The sequence below is a fragment of the Fukomys damarensis genome, unplaced genomic scaffold (genome assembly GCF_012274545.1).
Source record: "Fukomys damarensis isolate Sample0158 unplaced genomic scaffold, DMR_v1.0_HiC HiC_scaffold_2, whole genome shotgun sequence".
In the NCBI taxonomy this organism is placed as follows: Eukaryota; Metazoa; Chordata; class Mammalia; order Rodentia; family Bathyergidae; genus Fukomys; species Fukomys damarensis.
The window spans coordinates 21,577,442-21,599,031 of NW_022900914.1; the positions used below are offsets into that span (position 1 = coordinate 21,577,442).

The 21,590-nt window shown below is 38.7% G+C and overlaps 1 protein-coding gene across 2 annotated transcripts in view; it reads left to right on the forward strand.

Annotated features, from left to right (window-relative positions):
• Nucleotides 1-6: 6 nt before the first annotated feature.
• Eml4 (EMAP like 4) overlaps nucleotides 7-21,590 on the forward strand; it is a 157,980-nt gene continuing 136,396 nt past the window's right edge. For both annotated transcript variants that reach the window (XM_010604928.3, XM_010604929.3), the window contains exon 1: nucleotides 7-174. In XM_010604928.3, the coding sequence (XP_010603230.1) occupies nucleotides 150-174 (25 nt within the window). In that variant the 5' untranslated portion in view covers nucleotides 7-149. The remainder of the gene's footprint in view (nucleotides 175-21,590) is intronic.

Consider the following 21,590-nt stretch of genomic DNA (forward strand, 5'->3'; position numbering starts at 1 on the left):
CTGCTGGGGACAGACGGACGAGCTGCGGAGGTCAGGAGCTGCGCCGGGCGACGTAGAAAGCGAGCGGGTCAGGCTTAGCGTCGGCCACTCTGTCCGCTGAATGAAGTGCCCGCCCCGCTGAGCCCCGAGCCCGGCGCTTTCCCCGCAAGATGGACGGTTTCGCCGGCAGCCTCGGTGAGTGTGGTTGGGAGTTTAGCCTGTCCTGCGGGGGCTGGGAACCTTGTTCCCTCCACACGCTACCCAGGCCCTGCTCTTCACCCTGCCCCTGGGGGCGCAGCGGTTCCTCTGCACATGTTCCCCTCTAGGCGGCCGCCCCGCCGCCGACTCCGGGGGGCCGAGCCCCTCCCCCAGGCGCAGTCCTCCTCCGAGCCAGACTCTCCTTTCTTCCCAGAGCCCCCTTCTAGCGGGGCCCTCTTTCCCCAAAGCTGGGGGTCCCCGCTCAGAGACCCCTAATAGCTGGTACAACCCTCCTTATAACACTCACGCCCCCACCCCATTCCCTACAGTGTTTGGACGCCCCTTACTCAAATCTGTTCTCTCCAGTGCCCCGCATTCTTCCTTTCCACGTACCGACCTCTCAGGGTGGGAGCAGCCCTTCCCCACGCAGAGGCTCCCTTTTAGGGTAGGGACCCCTCCCCCAACCCCTCTTCTGGAAGGGGGCACCCCGCTCCCCCGATCTTCTCTTTAAATTTGGAGACTTTTAAGTATCCCTTAGTAACTGACAACTTCCCTTTACTGCCTCCACTTCTCTCAACATTTTGCAGTCCGGAGAGACCCAGAGCACTGAGGCATCATCACTAGCCTCGTACAGGAAAGGAAGAGGTGTATCTGTGTTGGGGGACCCTCTTTTAAGAGTGAAAGCAGAAGTGGTTTCTGGCTCCTTGTGCATGCTGGGGAGAAGTAATCCTGCCCAAAGAATCCATAGGAAAGGGGGCCTCTGTCGGGAAAGAAAGGATTCTCCATTTTTGGAATATGTTGTCTTTGTGGAATGGAGAAAGGAAAGAAAGGTTATTAAGTAGGATGAAGTATCTTTTCAGTGTTCCCTTTCACCCAAATAAAGGTAGTAAAATTTGTAATTGGCTAGGGGAATCAGAACTCCAGTCTGATATTCAGTACCTTATAACCTGTGTCTGGAATTACTATTCTTTGAGGCCATTGGAATCTGGTTACTGTAAAGATTGAGCTCAACTCTTATAATGGTGAGAAAAACAGTTTCTGGTTTGGCTGATACTGCAGTTATGTGATACCTGCTGCTGGATTTGTATTTTGAGAATTTTATGTGGAAGTAGCTTGTATTACGATGCCTTTCTTTTGCATTTCTTGATAGTAAATTCTTAGCTGGTTAATGTTCACAGATCAGTGAGTGATCTGGCCAAAGGCCATGCTTTAATCTAGCCACACAGAGTTGGGATTAGATGGACTTTTAAAGTCTAAAATAAAAAAGTAAGTAAAAGAGCAATGGACTCATTATGGTTATTAAATAGACCTATAATTTTGGTCCTGACTTTTTTTGGGAAGGGAAAAAAAAAGTCATTGTTACTGGTTTCAGAGTGGAAATCCTAAATAGGCGGCAACTGAGTGTTACTCTTTGCTTCCCAAAGACACCTGTTGTCCATTATCTAACCTTTGATGTCTTATAATTCCTTACATAGTGAAATTGTTTCATTCATGAACTCCTTTTAGAGGGGCATTAACTTTTCATTGGTTCTTTTTCAGTCTCATGCCTGGCTTTATTCACTAGTTCATATACTCATGGACAGAAATACTTGCCCTATATGTACACTTTTAGATCATCTACTAGGACAAAAATTGTGTGTCTTCGGGGGGATTTTGGGGGCTGTGATAATCTCTGCATGGTGTTGGGTCCTTAGTCTGTAGGAGTGACCAGATCTCTACACATTTGTACTTCTCTCTGGTTGGTTTTGAGGTATTGTGGAGAGTTTGTGGAAGCTTCATTTTCACTGAGTGTTTTGAAAGTCTTACCAGTTGGACCTCATTTAAGTTCATTTGAAATAATGTACAGTATATGCCTTGTTAAAACACTTCATCCCTTCTTAGCCAACTAAAAAATTCAACAATGAAAATAAATTGCAGCTGGTTAAATAAATCCTATTTTTACAGAACATTACAGCTGGTCCTAATTCTGTATTTTTATTTTTTATTTTTAATTCATTTGATGCTATCTTTTGGGTAGCATGGAGTGAAACTTTCCTGTAGGTAATGGTGTTGATCAGGAACCGAAGAGATATGCCTCTTTCTATAGAGAGAAACCTGTGTCAGCAGAGAGGGAAGGAAATGGTTCCTGGCAGTATTTGTAGAGCTGCTGCTGATGAAGATACTTCTCAGCAGGAGCTCTGCTTTCTCTTTCTGTCCCCCTTTTAAGAGTAAAACTAGGCCCGGTCTTAATTGAAACCTTAAAGGGTTGAAAGTGGAGGAGGAATAGGGCTGGTATATTTTACTGGTAGCCTTTTAAGCAGAGTTCTTTACTCAGCTTTTGCCAAAATCTCTTGTTTCTGTTCTCTGCAGTTCATTAGCCTGGAGCTTAGAGTTACATTGATCTTTATTTTATCATCAAGAGAGCCATTAATATAAAGGCAAGCACTTGTACTGTAGTAGATGTTTAAACTTTTTTAACCAAACAAGAATTCAAAACATTTAAAGTTCTTCTGGAATAACAAGTATTGAGAGCATTTATTTCTCAAGGAAGTGTGTGTGTGTGTGTGTGTGTGTGTGTGTGTGTGTGTATTATCTACATTTGTGTATTATCTACATTTAAATATAAATCGATTCTTGAAAAATCATCAGAAAAGTACATTTTTTTAATAAACAGAAAAGTTGAGAGCTTTGTAAACAAGTTTAGAAAAGCTAATATTTAAGAGTCCTATGGTGAATCATTTTATAAAGTAGAAAAACTCTTACAATTCATATTGCACTTGGTTAATGATTCTTTAGCTCAGGTAAATACTATTGTGTGTGTTTTGTAAGATACCTAATGTCAAGACTGTAGTGGGTTTTGAAATCAGACAGGAATGTTAGGTGATTGTCTATTTATTGTATTACCTTTGTTTTCCATAAAAACATCTAAAAGATGCTTTTAATCTGTGCAGCTGATGAATTTCAGGCAAGTTGGCTCTTAAGTGCTTGTAGTTTGGGATTTTTCTTAGTTATATTATTTTTTAGTACATGAATTAGGGTAGATTAAAAAGGCAGTCCTTTGCCAATATTTTTTGGGAACTTTCTCCAGATTACTTTGATGTGTTCCATTCAAATCATAGCACACACACACAACTACACTGTATGTATTTTATTTTTTTATTTTGATTTTTCTGAGACAAGGTCTCATGTAGCCCAAGCTGGCCTCAAACTTGTGGCGCTGCCCCTGCTCAGCCTCACAAGTGCTGGGATTACAGGTGTGCACCAGCATTGGGGACTACATAGTATTTATTTTAAACCTCAAGTCTTTGTGCAAATGTGGGAAGGAAGTATCAATACAGTTTTTCTTAATGATTTTTTTATAAGGAAGGGATTTGGTATGTTTCATGCTTAGTCTTTTTTTAACATCATTTTTTTCATAATAAAGGTTTAGTTTTAAGATTTTAATCTTGGAATTAACCTAGTAATTAAGTCAATGTGTTTTAAAGAAAACATACACTTAATTAACCATGTTGGCTTTAATTTTTTCTGCCTCAAAAGTTAAAGTTCAAAACCTTATTTTTTCCAAGAAAAATTGTAATAAATAAAACTGTAGGGTTAGTATTTATAAGAAACTTAACATGTTGGATGTAGTGTATAAGTATGAACAAATTGTAGCAGTATATATCAATTTGTGAAATATTTTAAGAAAGCAGTCTTTTAAATATCACAATATTAGAATTAGAATTTCTCATCACAAATGTAGTCTGCATTTTTAAAGGAAAATACTTTATATGTGATTTTTATTTTTTACATTGTATTTTATTTTTTGAGACTGAATCTCACTTTATTACTTAGGCTGTCCTGGAACTCTTGGGCTCAGGCCACCCTCCTGCCTCAGCTTCCCCAATAGTTGGGATTGCTAGCATGAACCATTACGTCTGGCTGATTTTTCTCTAAATATTTATTCACATGAAATATTTCTTTTCTTCTTCCTTTTTCTTTCTTCCTGTCTGTCTGTCTGTCTGTCTTTCTTTCTTTCTTTTTGGTACTGGGGATCCCCCCAACCCCCAATCCTGGAGATTGGACTCAGAACCTTGCGCTTGCTAGGCAGGCGCAGTACCACTGAGTTTACATATGTGGCCTGGCCCTGGTACTGGGGATTGAACTCAGGACCTTGTCCTTGCAAGGCAGGTGTGGTGCCAATGAGCTAAATGCCCAGCCCACTTTTAATTTCTTATTGTTTCCAAGGGCTTAAGATAGTCTTACATTATAAACATAATACAGACTCTTTAAATGTTACTACAACAGCTGTGCGATAGCTAGAATTTTTGTTAGTATATATGTGGATTAACATTTTATGTGGTCAAGCACTGTACTTGTTCTAAAAGACATACTTTTTGCCCTTTAGGAATTTACTGCCTGATTTTAAATAGGTATCTAAAGATGTTTATCGCTGCCTGCCTTGAAAGTGCAAGGTCCTGAGTTTGATCTGGTACCACCCCCCCAAAAAAGGTATTTTAGCTGGATGAGGTGTGCATACCTGTAATCTCAGCACTCAGTAGGCTGAATGAAGCAGGAAGATTGTCCAAGGATTCAGGGCCATCCTGAATTACAGAGGGAGACCTTGACACAAAGAAACTACAACAGGCTGGGGATGTAGCTCATGGCTCTGCACCTACCTGATGTACAAGGTCCTGAGTTTGATTCCTGGTACCTAACAAACAAAAACAAAAATTAAAAAAAATTGGCCGGGTGTGGTGGCACACGCCTATAATCCCAGCACTCGGGAGGCTGAGGCAGGAGGATCGCTATGAGTTCAAGACCAGTTTGGGCTACATAAGTGAGTTCCAGGTCAGTCTCAACTACATAGACCCTGTCTCAAAAAGTAAAAAAAAAATTAATAAAAAAAAATCTGTCTTAAGACTTTTTAATAAATGTAAGGAAATAGCCTTATTTACCAACTATTATTATCTTATTGTGGAGGATTCACAAATCTATTTTACATTTCTTTTTTTCTTTTTGGCACCAGGGGTCAAACTCAGGACCTTGCACTTTCAAGGCAGGCAACGAGGCACCACTGAGCTAAATTCCTGGCCCTATTTTACATTTCTCTGTGTATATTAGCTCTTGTTCTATAGGTCCAGCTGCTTTTGACTATTACAGTGCCTTAATTTTACATATTGCCTTGTAGTTTGGAAAGTGCTTTTACCTTCAAATCTATGTACTAATGTTGGACAATAAATTGAACTTTTATAGATGAAACAGCTTAAGGGAAGGCTTATTTTTTTAAAGGTTATTGGAACCCAATTTTCTGTTTTAGAAGGAGGACTAATTTGTGGGGTTTGTATCCACACTATTTTAAATAATAAAATAGTACCCCAAAAGAATAGAAAATGTGTTAGCTTCCCATTGCTGTAACAAAATGCCTGGCATAAATAAATTAAATAAGAAAAGATTTATTTTGGCTCATGGCTGCAGAGATGTCAGTGTCTGGCCAGCTGGTTCCATTGCTGTAGGCCTTAAGTGAGACAGTACCTCATGGCAGCCAGTACTAGCCAGGAGAGGAGCGAGAAAGAGCCAGAGAGGAAGTAGCTTGGAATTATAGCTCTCAAGGTGATACCCTCATGATCTACTCTATCTGGGCCCACCGCCCAATTGTGTCACCTCCCAATATTGCCATCAAATTATGATTTCATCAGTGGGTCAATTCACTTGTTGAAGTGAGAGCCCTTATGATTCCATTGCCTAGCAACTAAACCTTGAGAACATGAGCCAGGTGAATGAGGGGTTCAAATCTAAACCATGACAGAAAGACCTTTTCTCTAGCTTGTATGTATGCCACTGATGTTAACATGTAGATGTACTTATTTTTAATAGTTAAAATAAACCATACTAAATATATAATTTTGCATTCTGATGTTTTTCATTGAATCCTAACCTTTTTTAAAAATTTGAATTTAGCTTTTTTTTTGGGAGGGGGTTTTTGAGACAGGGTCTCACTATGTAGTTGAGACTGATCTGGAACTCACTATGTAGCCCAGACGTTTTGAACTCACAGCCATCCTCCTGCCTCAGCCTCCCGAGTGCTGGGATTATAGGTGTGTGCCACCATGCCCGGCTTGAGTTTAGATTTTTCTGGAGACCAGCATCTTCCCTGCCCCTTTAGTGATTGCTCATAACGCACTGATACATCAAATGTATCATACTTGAATCAGAACTGCTCTTTTAAATTAAATTTCTTTCCTTATAGAATGTTTATCCTTAAATGACCAGATTTTCTAGACTCACTATTGATAGAGAACTCAACTTTTTCTCCTTATGAAAATGTCAGTCATTTTGTAAAGTAAAATTTAATTCAAGCTATACCCTTCGTTGTTGTGTGTTTCGATAAGAAAAACGTTGTTTTATGTGCACGTTAGAGAAATCTAAAATGATATATGCAGAGGCTTTTGAAATTATAGGGTCATGTTAGGTGATTGACCATTTTATAAATGCCACAGTAAGTTATATTTGTATTAACTTTGTTTTACATAAAATACTGCTCACTTAGCTGTAATATCTGAGAACTATATTTGAGTCCCTGCCTTTTCTGCCTACATGTCACAATTATTTTTGTCAAAATCTCTTTTAGACTTGTCAATTCTTGTCACCTTTTCTCTTCCTTTTTTTTCTTTTCTACCACCATAATTCAAACACTTATTATGCCATACCTGGACTATTGCATAACCTCAAGAATCTCTACCTGTCCAGTTTATTTTGTACAGGGCCCTCACATCTTCCTAAACTGTGCTTGGATTGTGCCTTTTCATTCTTTTAGATCAACATTCATCGCCTAAATGACTAAATAAATTCAAATACCTTACCCTCAAACTCAAGTCCTCTGTTAACTCTGTTGTCTTAACATGTTTTGGTTAAAATGACCTATTTCTTGTCCAGACTTCATCTTTTCATCCCTGTGACTATTCTCTCTACCTTTTAAGGCCCAACTCAAATATGGTTTCCTTTCCAAAAATGTCTTTGTTTCCTTCCATTCCCAGCCCAAAGGTATTCATCCTTGAAGACTTACTAGGAGCATTCCTAACAGCACTAATCCCCAAATATCTTTTTTAAAATAGTCATACGGAAGAAGAAATTATTACAAATCTTAAAATTATGTACTTATTTCCCTGATAATTTTCCAAGTTATAGATGTGTTAAAGACTGAAACTCTCAAGTGCCTTTGAAATCACACAATGGAGATTTCACGATCCAGTAAAAAAAATTAGTGGATGAATGTATCATTGGCAATTTAACCTTCACTTTGATACACTTTCAATTTTATAAAGGAAATGACATTGGAAGATCAAAAAGTTATAACCTCAGAATATTTTTAAATTAATTATTTTTCTTGTTTCTTTCTTTCTTTTTTTTTTTTTTTTTCTGGTACTGGGAGTTGAACTCAGGGCCTTGCTCTTTTGAGGCAGGCGCAGTGCTATTGACCTGGCTCCAAAGTTCTTATTTTTCTAATTTCACTTGAAATGAGTGAAAATATTTCCAGCTTTCCTGGGAATCTAATAAAGATTTTCGTGCCAGGTTCTAGGGTAATGTTCTCAAATGCAAGTTATATGCACAATTTATTGATATATTATTTTTGGTTTCTCACTATGTAGGGTCTCACTATGTAGTCCAGCCTGTTCTTCAACTCACCAGTGCAGCCTGTGCTGGCCTCAAACTCAAGGTGATTCTCCTACCTTAGCCTCCTGAATGCTGCATACCATGTCTGGCTTTTATTGATGGATTTTGAAATCAGTTAATAAAGTGATAAAGACCAATACGTATTAAAATACAGTGCTTTGTGAAACTTATAATTTCAGTTATATATGTCTCCTTTAGAGCACTGTATAAAATTTATTTCTGAGGACCACAGATAGATGAAAGAAACATTTTTAGTGGCCGTCCCTAACCTTTTTTTTTTTGGATCAAACTCAGGACCTTGTGCTTGCCAGGCAGGTGCTGTGCTGCTGAGCTACTGAGCTACATCCCCAACCCTTGGTCTGTATCTTTGAGAGAGTAGGTGGGAAGATTGACTTAGATATGAAGGTGTAGATAAGCAGTCAAGAAGAAATTACAATTGTGTGCCATGTCTTTGAAAAGTTTTAAGAACCTAAATATAATGATTGCAATACAGTTAATATCAATAGCAGCAACATACATCTATAGTTCTAGAATTAGTATAACTCAGGCAAACTCAGTGTGATACAATGTGATTTTATAAGATTGAGAGTATAAGGCATGATACTTTGCCAAAGGAATCTTTGATTTGAAAGAGAATTTACCATGTTATTCTTTTACTTTTTCTAATGGTATTAATCTGTGTCTAGACTGATTTCCCACTTATATAATAGCTTTTTAAAATCTGTGTACTTTTAACTAGGCACGTTAGTAGATGCCTATAATTTTAGCTACTTGGAAGGTTGAGGGAGATTACAGATTTGAGGCTAGGCTAGGCAACTTAGCAAGATCTTGTCCCCAAATAGCAAAAAAAAAAATTTTTTTTTAAATGGCTTAGGGATGTGGCTCAGTGGTGGAATGCTTTCCTAGTATGTGTGAGGCCCTGGGTTCAATTCTAATATGAAAAAATCAGTTAATATATCAGTTAATAGTAGTCTTTAAGTTAATAATTATTAGTTAATATCAGTCTTTAAGGCTTGTATCAGATATGTTTTTTTTTTCTTGTGGAAGATGCCTTAGTTATTCTAGACTTGTACATTCAAGCATTATCTATAGTACACCTAAAGCAGAAACTGAGCACTTAAATTCACTTTTTTTCTGTACTGGGGATCGAACTCAGGACCTTGCACTTGCAAGGCAGGCGGTGAAACCACTGAGTTAAATCCCTAGCAATGAGCTCTTATACCTAAGGGATCTAGGGGGATAACCAATAGCTGAAGTCTGACTTTGAAATTTATATGGTTATTCATATGAATATTTCATACGGTTATTTTGCAACCATAATAAGAATTGATTCAGACAGGAATCATCAATAGATGCTGAATTCTTTTTTTTTTGTTTTTTTCTTTCTTCATTTCTGGTTTTGTTTTGCTTTGTTTGAGACTGGGTCTCAATATGTAATTCTGACTGACCTTGAACTCCCTATGTAGCCTAGGCTGGCCTTGAACCTCAGTCTCTCAAGTGCTGGGATTACAAGTGTGTGACTCCCCCCGCCCCCAGTTTAGATGCTAAATTCTAGGAAGGTATTTAAGGAGAAGCAGGATGTCTTATGGTTTTAAACTTTGATGCATTTTTCCATATTGGCTGCAAGGGAGAAAAGTACCCTGTGCAGTGAGGAAATCATACAACATCTTGAGTGCATGATCAAAACAAGTGTCAGCAATAGACATGTAGCCTCTGGATGTGGTGCCTTGAGGACACATCACTTACATTGTTTTCAAGCCATGAATACATAGCCTGAATCTAATCATGAGGCAACTGAACTCACATAGGGAACATCTTATTTCAAACGTAGGGGAGCTGTTTTTTGTTTTGTTTTTGTTTGTTTGTTTGTTTTTGGTACTAGGGACCTTATCCTTGCAGGCAGCAGAACGGGGGGGGGTGGGCTGTATTTTTTAATGCTAATATTATAAAGACAAAGGTGTGGGAATGTTCTAGATTTTTTTTTTTTTTTTTTCTTGATTTTTTTTTTTTTTTTTTGGTACAGGGGATCAAACTTGATCCTTGCACTTGCGAGGCAGGCAGCAGAACCATTGAGCTAAATACCCGGCCCGGGAATGTTCTAGATTTAAAAGAGGCTGAAGAGATAGAACTAAATAAATACAGTTCCTGATCTAGACAGTATCATGTATTAGAGAAAAACAAATTGTAGTGTTTACTGACATTGATACTATTCGAAGATTACGTAAGAGTATTTTTTTTAATACACACTGAATAGGAAAAAAGAAATGAGGTATATAGCTTACTCAGATGGTTCAGAAAAATATATATGTGTTTAATATGTGTACTTGCATATATACACTTACAAAGCAGCTATGAGCATGTGTGCAGGTAAGACAAATGGGTCAGTATTAACAGTAGGTGAATTTGGTGAAAAGTTGTAAATATATCTTTGGTGCTGTTCTTGTTATTGAAGCTTAGGTCACCCTTCCTTCCCTCCCTCCCTCCCTCCCTTCCTTTCCTCCCTTCCTTCCTTTTTTGAGACAGTCTCACTGTGTAGTTAAGGCTGGCCTTGAATTCACTGTGCCTATGATGACCTTGAACTCATGGTGATCCTCCTGCCTCAGCTTCCTAAGTGCTGGAATATCAGGCATGTACCATCATGCCTGGCTGTTGTAGCTTTTCTGTGAGCTTGATATTACTTTCGAATACAGAGTTTTTAAAAATTATGTGAAATGTGCATTATATTCCAAAGTATAGCATTTTAAAATATGCATTCCCCTCCCCCAGAAAATTCCAGAGCAAACCCTTGGGATATGTCTGTGGCTCTAAGAATATGTTCCATGTATATATCATGTGGGTTCTTTTTATCCCTAGGCCTCAGTTTGAGAAACATGTCTCTGGGCCAGAGGCAGCTGTGGTTCAAACTTAGCTGACAGACATATTTTGTTTGGCTCTCTGGAGTATTTAAAAAATTGAGAAATTTCACAGAGTCTGGGTCTTTGGTTTCTATTGAAAAATTAAATGATCTGGCCATTCTTAGCTTGCGTCTCTATAATAAGTGGTGTGTTAGGGACTTCAGTTCCTACTTTACACTTGGCTCATTTCATTTACTTTATTTCCTGGCCTAGCCTCTATAGACATGTTTGCAACCTTTATGTAGCCCAAGAGGGCAACTTTCATTTTTGTACTCAGCAGTTTGAGAATTAAGTTGCTGAACTGATGCCATAGCACCCTCCAACATTTCAGTGTTTATTTTCTGCAAACAAGGATATTCTCCTCCTACATAACTATCCTAAAATCAAGAAATTTTGGTATGTTGCTTCTCTATCTAATCCTCATACTGTTTTTATTTTTGTTGTTTTTAAGCAGAAGAATCCAGTTCAGAATTACCACACAGTATGTAGTTGTTGTATCTCTTTGTTCTCCCTCAGTATGGGTTTCATGACCTACACAGCACTGAATATTACAGGCCAGTTGTTTTGTAGAATGTTCTAAATTTGATGTTTTGTTCTGATGAGATTGAAGTTATGATCTTGGGCAGAAGTACCACAGTATTGAAGTTGTTTTGTGTGATTGTTTCTTATTGGGTGGTACCTTTAAAAGCTTTTTTGATTAAAAGGTAAAGGATTTATTAAAACCTAGCTCTGAGATGGAGAAGTCCATTTACCTCAAATCATTATCTCTATGGCGCATAATTTTTATTTCTCTTATCATTGATGATGATTGTTGTTGTTGTTGTACTGGGGATCAAACTCAGGCCCTTGTGCTTCCAAGGCAGGCAGCGGAACCACTGAGCCAAATCCCCAGACCAGTGATGTCCATTTTTGATCATTTGATTAAGGTGGTGTCTGCCAGGCTTCACTATAAAAACTTTTCTTTTAACTTTTGGGTGGTAGTGGGTTTTGTTTTGTTTTGTTTTTTGTACTGAGGATCAAACGAAGGACCTTGCGCTTGTGAGGCAGGCAGTGGAACCACTGAGCTAAATCTCCAGCCCCTGGATGGTGGTGGTTTTGAAACAGGGTCTTCTTGCTAAATTGTTCAGGTTGGCCTTGCACTTATTATGTAGCCCAGCCTGGCCTTGAACTCAAGGGCAGTCCTCTTGCCTCAGCTTTCGGAGCACTGAGATTATGGAAGTGTGCTACCACCACACCTGGTTTGGTTTTGTTTGTTTGGAGCACTGAGATTATGGAAGTGTGCTACCACCACACCTGGTTTGGTTTTGTTTGTTTGTTTGTTTGTTTGTTTGAGATAGGGTCTCACTATGTAGTTGAGACTGACCTGGAACTCACTATGTAGCCCAGGCTGGTCTTGAACTCACAGTGATCCTCCTGCCTCAGCCTCCCGAGTGCTGGAATTACAGGTGTGCACCACCATGCACAGCTTTGGTTTTTTTTAACTTTGTTGTTAGTAACTATTTTGGAGGAGATTCTTTGAAATTATATAAATATTCTGTTCCCATCAGACCTATTGGTTTACATTTGTATATATTATGGTTCTCTATTTTTTCTAGTGGATTGTAATCCCTACTATTTGTTTCATTGCTCACATTGGCTGATGTGGTCAGTGCGTGCTCATTCAAGGTGGCTCCTGTGTTCTCTGAGTATATTCTTTCTGAGACAGTAAGGTGATTTAAATTGATCTTACATACTCTCTCCTCTAGCCCTGGAATAAGCCATTTTTCTGAGGAGCTCTAGTTCTTATTTAGAAGTCAAGCTCTGTGTACTAGTTATGTTTATTGCTATTAGAGTTGTCCCACAGTACTCAGTGCTAGGGAATATCTGTATATGTGTGGAGATACATAGATGTAATCATGTCTGTATTTACTTTTTTTTTTTTTTTTTTGGTACTGGGGATCGAACTCGGGTCCTTGTGCTTGCAAGGCAGACTGCAGAACCACTGAGCTAAATCCCCAGCCCATCATGTCTGTATTTGTTTTTACAAAAGCATAGAGTTCATTATAGTTTTCTCTCTACGTATTTCTAATTACTTTCTCACACCATGACCTGGGTTCCATTATGCTTAACATTTATTTGATGAGTCCTTCCTATATGTAATTCTTCTCCTGCTTCCTCACCTGTTCAGATTCTGGCTCCTTGTGCTGGGCTTCTCTCTTGTAGTGTAGAATCACCATCCCACTGGAGCTCCAGCATCACATGCCAGGTCCTTCTCATTCAGCTGAGTGTTGATAACCTGCACTGGCCTTTGGCCCCCAGGCAGGGCTGGTCTTTGCCAGAATGACCTCCTTACACTCCTGCATGGTTCTGTCCCACTTCACAGCTTTACAACTGACATGCAGGAGGGAGAGAGTCCTAATAAATTAAAAAATTGATAAGCAGCCTTTATTAAAACTTGAACCCTGTAGCTTTGTCACCAAATAACACAGTTATTTCGTTTCCCAAATCTTGTTTACATGTGTATTAGTCTCCTAGTTCTACCATAATAAAGTACCATACACTGAGTGGCTTAAACAACAGAAATTTATTTTCTCACAGTTCTGGAAGGGGTCCAGGATCAAGGTGTTGGCAGATTGACTTCCTTTTGAAGCCTCCTTCCCTAGTTTGCAGAAAGCCAACCTCACGTGGTCTTTTCTCTGTTGATGTCATCCTTGATAGCTCCTGTGTGTCCAGATTACCTCTTGTATAAGAACACTAGTTGTACTAGATTATGGCTTAGCACTCTTTAAAGATCTGGTTCTGTGGATCAGGATTTTATTGAATTTTGGGGGAACACAATTCAGCTAGTAACATGTATAAAAAGGTCCATGTGAGTTTGAATGTCTTTTTGAGTTATTGAACTTTTTATGGTTCTGTATTTTAATAATTTTGTAACTGCATACTATTTTAGACTATGAATATAAATTAGTTTGAAGTTATCTGGGGCCATTGGGAAGGTATTCAGGCTTATATTTGTTACTATCTTGTTTCTATGTTTTAAAAATTGACAGTTATCTTTGAGCAAGTATAGTTAGGCTTGGTATGTGTATGGAGGTTGGTAAAGCAAGTGTGTTTAAGCAACAAAATAAGGATTAAAGTCTCAGGGAAATGGGGAGGATAGAAGCAAAAAGATACGTAGAAAAAACAAGGAAAATCATAACTAAATAATTGTACTTTTAAAAAAAATCATAAATGAGCATAGTTAATGAACGGCAGAAACCTGATCTTAAGATGAAGAAACATATTTGAGAGGGCAAGGGATTTATTTCAGTGGTGCTGCCACCTGCCTCACAAGTGTAAGGTCCCGAGTTCTATCTCTGGTACCAAAAAAAAAAAAAAAAAAAAAAGAGAGAGAAAAACAAATTGAGAGAGTTTAAAGAATGTTTTTAGGCAGAAATTTTATTTTTTATTTTTATTTTTTTTTGTGTTTTTTGTTTTTGAGACAGGGTCTCACTATGTAGTTGAGACTATGTAGCCCAGGCTGGTCTTGAACTCACAGTGATCCTCCTGCCTCAGCCTCCTGAGTGCTGGGATTACAGGTATGTGCCACCACATCCGGCCTAGGCAGAACATTTTAGATCACTCAAAAAATAATATTACTGGGGCTCGTGCCTTTCATCTGTAAAATGGGCTGTTATCCGTGGGTGAACCAAGACCAAGACAGAACTTCTGTAGATTCACAAATTCCATGGATTTCTACTGCTAGAAATACATAAATATTCTCAGCTCCAAATTGTAGCACGTCCCTCTCAAGGGCTCATACTCTATTTCCCTGTGTACTTTTAAATTTCTGCCTAATAAATCTCTTTATGCCTCTTCCACACACACAGGCACATGTATGCATGTGCACACACACCTTGTCATTTTCCACTTAAAATGTAGTGATTAGTCAGGTGTGTTAGCATATGCTTTTGTTCTCTGCACTCCGAAAGGCTGAGAAGAGGATCCCAAGTTTGAGCTCATCCTGGGTAATTTAGTGACTAAGGGAGACCCTGTCTCAAAGTGAAAACAATAGGAAGGGCTGGAAGTGCAGCTAAACGTGAAGGTCCTGGGTTCATTCTCCAGTACCAGAAAAAAAGAAAGTCTTGACTATTTTTTCTTAGTAAATATTAACTTCATTGCATCATATTTTGTTATTTGGACATGTGGTTATCTTAAGTTGTATCCATAGAACATAAGAATTTATTCTTGATGACTGATGGTGGTTATGAGCATGAGACATGGTTATTATTATTATTATTTTTTTTTTTTGGTTGGTTTTTTGAGACAGGGTCTCACCATATAGTTGAGACTGAGCTGAAACTCACTATGTAGCCCAGGCTTGCCTCGAACTCACAGCAATCCTCCTGCCTCAGCCCCCCAAGTGTTAGGATTACAGGCGTGTGCCACCACGCCCGACTGAGACATATTTTATATTATAACACACTGGTTCCTTTAAAAGCTGATTTGTGGCTCGGCATGGTGACACACGCCTGTAATCTTAGTACTTGGGAGGCTGAGGCAGGAGAATCACTGTGAGTTAGAGGCAATCCTGGGCTACATAGTCACTTCAAGATCAGCCTGAACTATAGTGAGACCCTGTCTTCCAAAAAGTGGGGGCAGGGATTTAGCTCAGCCATGCCACCTCCTGCCTCATGAGCACAAGGTCCTAGATTTGATCCCCAATACCAAAAAAAAAAAAAAAGCTGTTTGTATGGGGCTGTATATTACATACATAAAATGATTACTCTAACACAGTTAAATTGTAGCTAGTCAATTATAATGGTCTTCCTTGTTGCTTGGGACCAAGTGTCAGTGTCCTTATTCTTCTCTCTCTCTCTTTTTTTTTGTTTTTTGAGACATGGTCTCACTATGTAGTTGAGACTGCCCTGGAACTCACTATGTAGTCCAGGCTGGTCTCGAACTCACAGCGATTCTTCTGTCTCAGCCTCCTCCCACCCGCTGAGTGCTGGGATTACAGGTGTGCGCCACCATTCCCGGCCTTCTCCTTTTATGTTTTCTTATTTTTAAATCTCATTTGTGTTTCTGTCTCAAAGACTTTTTCATTATCAGATATAAAATTTGATAGTAATTTTTTTTTGGTACCAAATCAGATAACTGATTGTTTAACTGCCATTTTACTGTGATTTGTTTAAGCAGCATTTAAATAAGATCCATTAATTACATTTGGTTCCTGTATCTCTTAAGTTTTTCTGTGTCCCTCCCTTCTTTTTTTGGTACTGGGGATCAAACCCAGCGCCGCTCTACTACTGTTACACACCCCCCCTTTTTTTTTTTGGTACCAGGTATCAAACTCGGGTCCTTGTGCTTGCGAGGCAGGTGCCAGAACCACTAAGCTGAATCCCCAGCCCCCCACCCTTTTTTATTATATTTGGAGACAGGATCTTACTAATTGCACAGGCTCGGTGGTCTTAGTTACTTTTCTCTCATTGCTGATATAAAATACCAAACACCCAAAGTGAAAGGAGGAAAAGTTTCTTTAGCTCAGGGTTTGTAGAGGTTTCGGTCAATAATTGGCTAATTTCAAGACAGGGTGGCAGAGGGGCAACAACACTTTGTGGTAGTAAAGCAGCAAGGGACCTTAACCTCTTGCCTCTTTTATTTTATGCAGACTAACAAGATTAGGTCAGTGCACTAATAATCAGTGTACTGGTTAGGTAATCACAGGCCCTTAATCCCAGCATTATGTACTCTAGATTCAGCCACCTCTGAGAAAGTCCTATGACTGCATGAGGCTTTTGAGGGATATCTAAACACAAACTGCAACGCTGGACTCCAGCCTGCAATCCTCCTGCCTCAGCCTCCTGAGTAGCTGGGATAATAGGCATGTGTACACTCTTAATTTCTGTATCCCCTTTTGTTTTTCTTTTTTCCGGTGCAATTTGCTAAATAAGCTGTATGTTGTATTATGTAGAGTTTAACACAAATTTTTTGTTTTTTTGTTTGTTTTTTGAGACAGGGTCTCGCTATGTAGTTTGAGACTGACCTGGAACTCATTATGTAGCCCAGGCTGGTCTCAAACTCACAGCGATCTTCCTTCCTCAGCCTCCCGAGTGCTGGGATTATAGGTGTGCGCCACCATGCCCGGCTCTACACAAATGTTGATTGTTTATATCCTTTGGTGTTATTTATCATGTTTTTTGCCTTCTATATACTCTTAAAATTGAAACTCAGGATTTTTATGTATTCACTGTATTTCAGTCTGCCCCTCTTACTGTTCTTTTTAATGTTTGAGTTTTCCTAATTTTGGCCTGTTGGAATATCTTAGTGGTCTTATTTTCTGCTAAGTTCCAGAGTTTCATACTTCCTGCTCTAGTCCTGCCCTATTTGTCTTAAATTGTGTTCCTTTCAGAACAAAAATGGTACTGTAGGATCTGAAGATATTCATTGCTATTGGATTTGTTAGTGTTTCTAGTCTAAATCCCTCCCCGCTTAATTTCAATTTTTAAATTGTAAGATGGGAAACCAGGTAACAAAGCTTATTTGACTTATATAAGGATATTTTGAACCTCAGAAACATGACCATAGAAATCATGACCTATGACTATTTAAGTTGCAGATTCATACTTAATATTGCTAATATTGGTAAAAGTGTGAATAACAATACCTTTGAGTAAAATCATTAACTTCTGAATGAGGTCCTTAATAAAACAATGAGCTTTTATTTTATTTTATTTTTTTAATAATGAGCTTTTAGTTCACACATTTGAACTTCATGGTGTTTCTAAAAATTGTAGACCAGTAGCGGCAAACCTATGGCATTTGTGCCACAGTGGGCTATTTTTTATCACTGAAAGTTCTAAAAGTTTCCCTGTCACTGTTGTAGACCGTTTATGCACTCTGTATTTTTTCTTACGATTATCAGATAAATTTCTTATCTGTGAGGTGTTGGTATATTACAGAGGCACATTGTACTGAATTATATTTGTCATACTTCATAAGAATGCATTTATTTTTTTCAGGCCAGGGTTGCAGTGTATGGTAGAACATTTGCATAGTATGTAGAAGACTCTGGGTTTTTCTCCAGAGAATGTACTTTTTCTTTGAAAAATTATTGACTTCCTGAAGTTGATGATTTCCTATTTTAGAACACAGCTGTTTAGTATTGATAGCAAACGTTTGTCCTTAAATCATTTTTTATTTTTGCATGCAAGGGGTGTGTGTGTGTGTGTGTGTGTGTGTGTGTGTGTTTGTGGTACAGAGGATCAAACTCCAGACCTTGTGCTTGCCAGGTAGGTGAGGCACCACTGAGCAAAATCCCTGGCCCCTTGTGTGCTAATTTTTTTTTGGTGGGAGAAGGTACCAGGGATCAAATTCAGGTCCTTGTGCTTGGTGCCACTGAGCTAAAGCCTTGGCCCCCTTGCATGCTAATTTTGAAGCAACTGTTCTACGCAAAATCTCTCATTGACAGTTATGTACTGATTTTAAGTGATACTTCAGAACAAATGACAAAATTTGTTTGGGTTTACTGACTCCAATTAATGAGAGTGTGGGAGGTTTGTTTTATTTATTTGTTTGTTTGTTTGTTTATGGTACTGGGGATCAAACTCGACCTTGTGTTTGCGAAGCAGGTGGTAGAACCACTGAGCTAAATCCCTCCCCATGGGAGATTTGTTTAAAACGCCCCCCCCCAAACTGAAGGATGTCTTGCTTTCACTTTAGTTGGGGCATAGCTTTTAACTACTTTTAGTACCTCTTGACATTCATTTTATTGCTTTAATCCTGTGCAGTTATGATCAGTTTTGGAGTCTCAGTTTTTGGAGTCTAATATTACACATTTTTTTGAAATAAGATATTGGGGGCAAAGTGTAGAATAAAGTTAGATGACTAGAAAGTTCGCATGTATTTGGCTTTTGATATATATATATGTATATACGTATATATATATATATCCCCAATACTGAGATTGAACTCACAAAGAGCTAAGTAACAATCCCAGGGCTTTTTTTTTTTTTTTTTTTGTAGTGGGTATCTAGCTCGAGTTCTTGTGCTTTCGAGGCAGGTGATGGTACCATGGAGCTAAATCCCTGGCCCCCCAGGGCTTTTTATTTTTGTATTTTGAGACAGGACCTCATTAAATTCCCCAGGCTTGTCTTGAAGTTTTGGGTTTTTTTGGAGGGGTGGTTGAGAGAGGGTCTCACTATGTAGTTGAGACTGACCTGGAACTCACTATGTAGCCCAGGCTGGTCTCGAACTCACAGCGATCCTCCTGCCTCAGCCTCTTGAGTGCTGGGGTTACAGAAGTGCGCCACCACGCCTGACTTGTCTTGAAGTTTTTGATTCTCCTACTTCAGCCTCCTGAGTATCTTGAGATTTCAGCTGTGCACTACCATGCCTGGCTTGAATTTTTTTTTTTTTTTTTTTTTTTTTTTTTTTGTACTGAGGATTGAATGCTGGACCTTGTGCTTTCGAGGCAGGTGGTGGCACCACTGAGCTAAATCCCAGGCCACTGGCTTGAATTTTTTTGTTTGTTTGTTTTTTGATGCAGGGTCTCACTATGTAGTTGAGACTGACCTGGAGCTCAATATGTAGCCCAGGCTGGTCTCAACTCACAGCGACCCTCATGCCTCAGCCTCCCAAGTGTGCCACCACGCCTGGCTGGTTTGAAATTTAATCTTGAATGTTTATGAGTAGCATTTACTGCACACTGAAACTTGTACACCATGAAACTCCCTTTCCTTGGTTCATTAGTATGTGTTAGAATGGGGCATAAGTTGAAAGTTGAGTCTTACACAGGCCATTTACCTTTTTTGATGATTACTGGTCATAGATACTTCATTAAGTAAAGAAGTTTTTCCTAGCTTCTGCAGATTATACTCTGCCCTAAGTGCAGTGGAAAATTAGTAACCAATGCAGTCAGCCCCTGCTCTCATCATATTTAAAATTCTGTGGGGTTCAGGCAGTATTTATTCAGGAATTTTTTGGTACTGGGGATCGAACTCAAGTCCTTATGTTTGCGAGGCAGTCACCGGAACCACTGGGCTAAATCCCCAGCCTTACTCAGGAAATATTTGTTGAATGCGTGGTGTTTGCCCATCACTTCAGCTGTAAAGAAAGCTCTTACAGATTTATACTGTAGGTTTTTAAATATAGAGTAGTAAGACTTGTGTTGGTAAACAGGCATGGGGCACACACCTGTAATCACAGCACTGTGGGAGGCTGAGACAGGAAGATTGCAAGTTTTAGCCCAGTTTGGACAACTTAGCTACTTGGTGCGTCCCTACCTCAAAATCTAAGAAATTGAAAAAGGGCTAAGGAGATAACTCAGTGCGAAGACTTTGCATTCTATCTCCAGAAGTCCCCCGCCCATTGTATTGATAAAGTGTGGAAAGCTTTGGAAACATGGAAGATTACCTTAGGCCTCCATTCTCGACCTTTTTCTTTAGATGCATGTCTTTTTTTAGAGTTTAAGAAGGGAAATAGAGGTAATGTCACAGTCTCCCTCTTGGCTATTGGAAACAGCATAGAGAGGAACATTTAATTCCTATTCCCCACTTCTAAACACCTGAAAAAATGACAGACTAGCTGTACAGCTTCCTTGGGTTGCCATTTTCAGCCTATAGAGTGAGGCCATTATTATTATTATCAGCTGTGTCCTCCTGATGTCATTCTGATTTAAGATAATGAATTCATTGACTTCTGTCCTGTGTCAGTTTATATGATACTTGCTTATTCTTTGTCTTGCAGTTTTTTGATCTGTGGTATACTTTAGGAGTAATCACTGAAGCAATAATATATGTATTATATTATAGGTATTATATAATAATGTATGTATTATATTTTAAGAAATTTGATTCACATGGATAACTTACTGAAGAGAGGAAGCAAGCCAAAGGCACTGACATTATTAAGCTGTGATTGCAGGAACTATGTCAGACATTTTACATAAATTAATTGTAATAACTTTCTAAAAGCCAAAAAAAAAGTATTAATTTAGCTTAGAAAAATACCTTCAAGGGTAACATTTAATTAGATTGAATAAAACTGAACCCATTATTATTTGGAGATAATGATTATAGTTACATCAAGCATCTATAATCCAAAAATCTGAACTGCTCCAAAATCCAAAACTTTAAGCTCTACAGTAACCAAAAGATTTCAGATTTTGGAATATTCTGCAATTTTGGATTAGGGATGCTCAGGTGGTAAAGTCTATGCAAACATTCTAGTATCTGAAAAACTCTAAATTCAGAAGAAACACTTTTGGTCCAAGGACAGTCAACTGGTAGTATCTGTTGGTAGCTTTTTGGTGACTGTAATTGACTATAGCTTCCAGAATGAAAATAATTTGACAAACATTTATCAAGCAAATGCTACATTTCAAGCATTGTTTTCATACTGAGAATATATCATTGAAAAACACACACACACACACACACACACAAATCCCTGCTTTTATGAAGCATTTAATTGGGGTGATAGAAAATAAACATTGTTCTTTAAATCATTTGCTCTTATGTCAATGGCTCCTATTAAAACTTGATGCCTGCATTGCCAATTATAAATATCTTTTTTCTGAGAATAAGTGTTTTTCTGAGAATAACTGTGGGGTTTGGTTGTGTCAAATAAGCTTAGAGAAAAGTAATTTTGGAGATGCAAAACAGGTAGTTAAAACATGACAGCAGCTTGGCCTGGTGGCACATGCCTCTAGTCCCAGCTATCTGGGGTAGAGACCAGAATTGGAGACCAACCTGAACAGCATAGCAATACATTATCTCAAAAAATAATGATAAAAAATTTCAAAGTGACAAGTGTGTTAGCACCACTCCCAGTACCTGGGGTCAAACTCAGGACCTTGCGCTTGCAAGGCAGGTGTGGTGCCACTGAGCTAAACCCTGGGCTCTAGTACTATTTTTTTTTTTTTTTTTT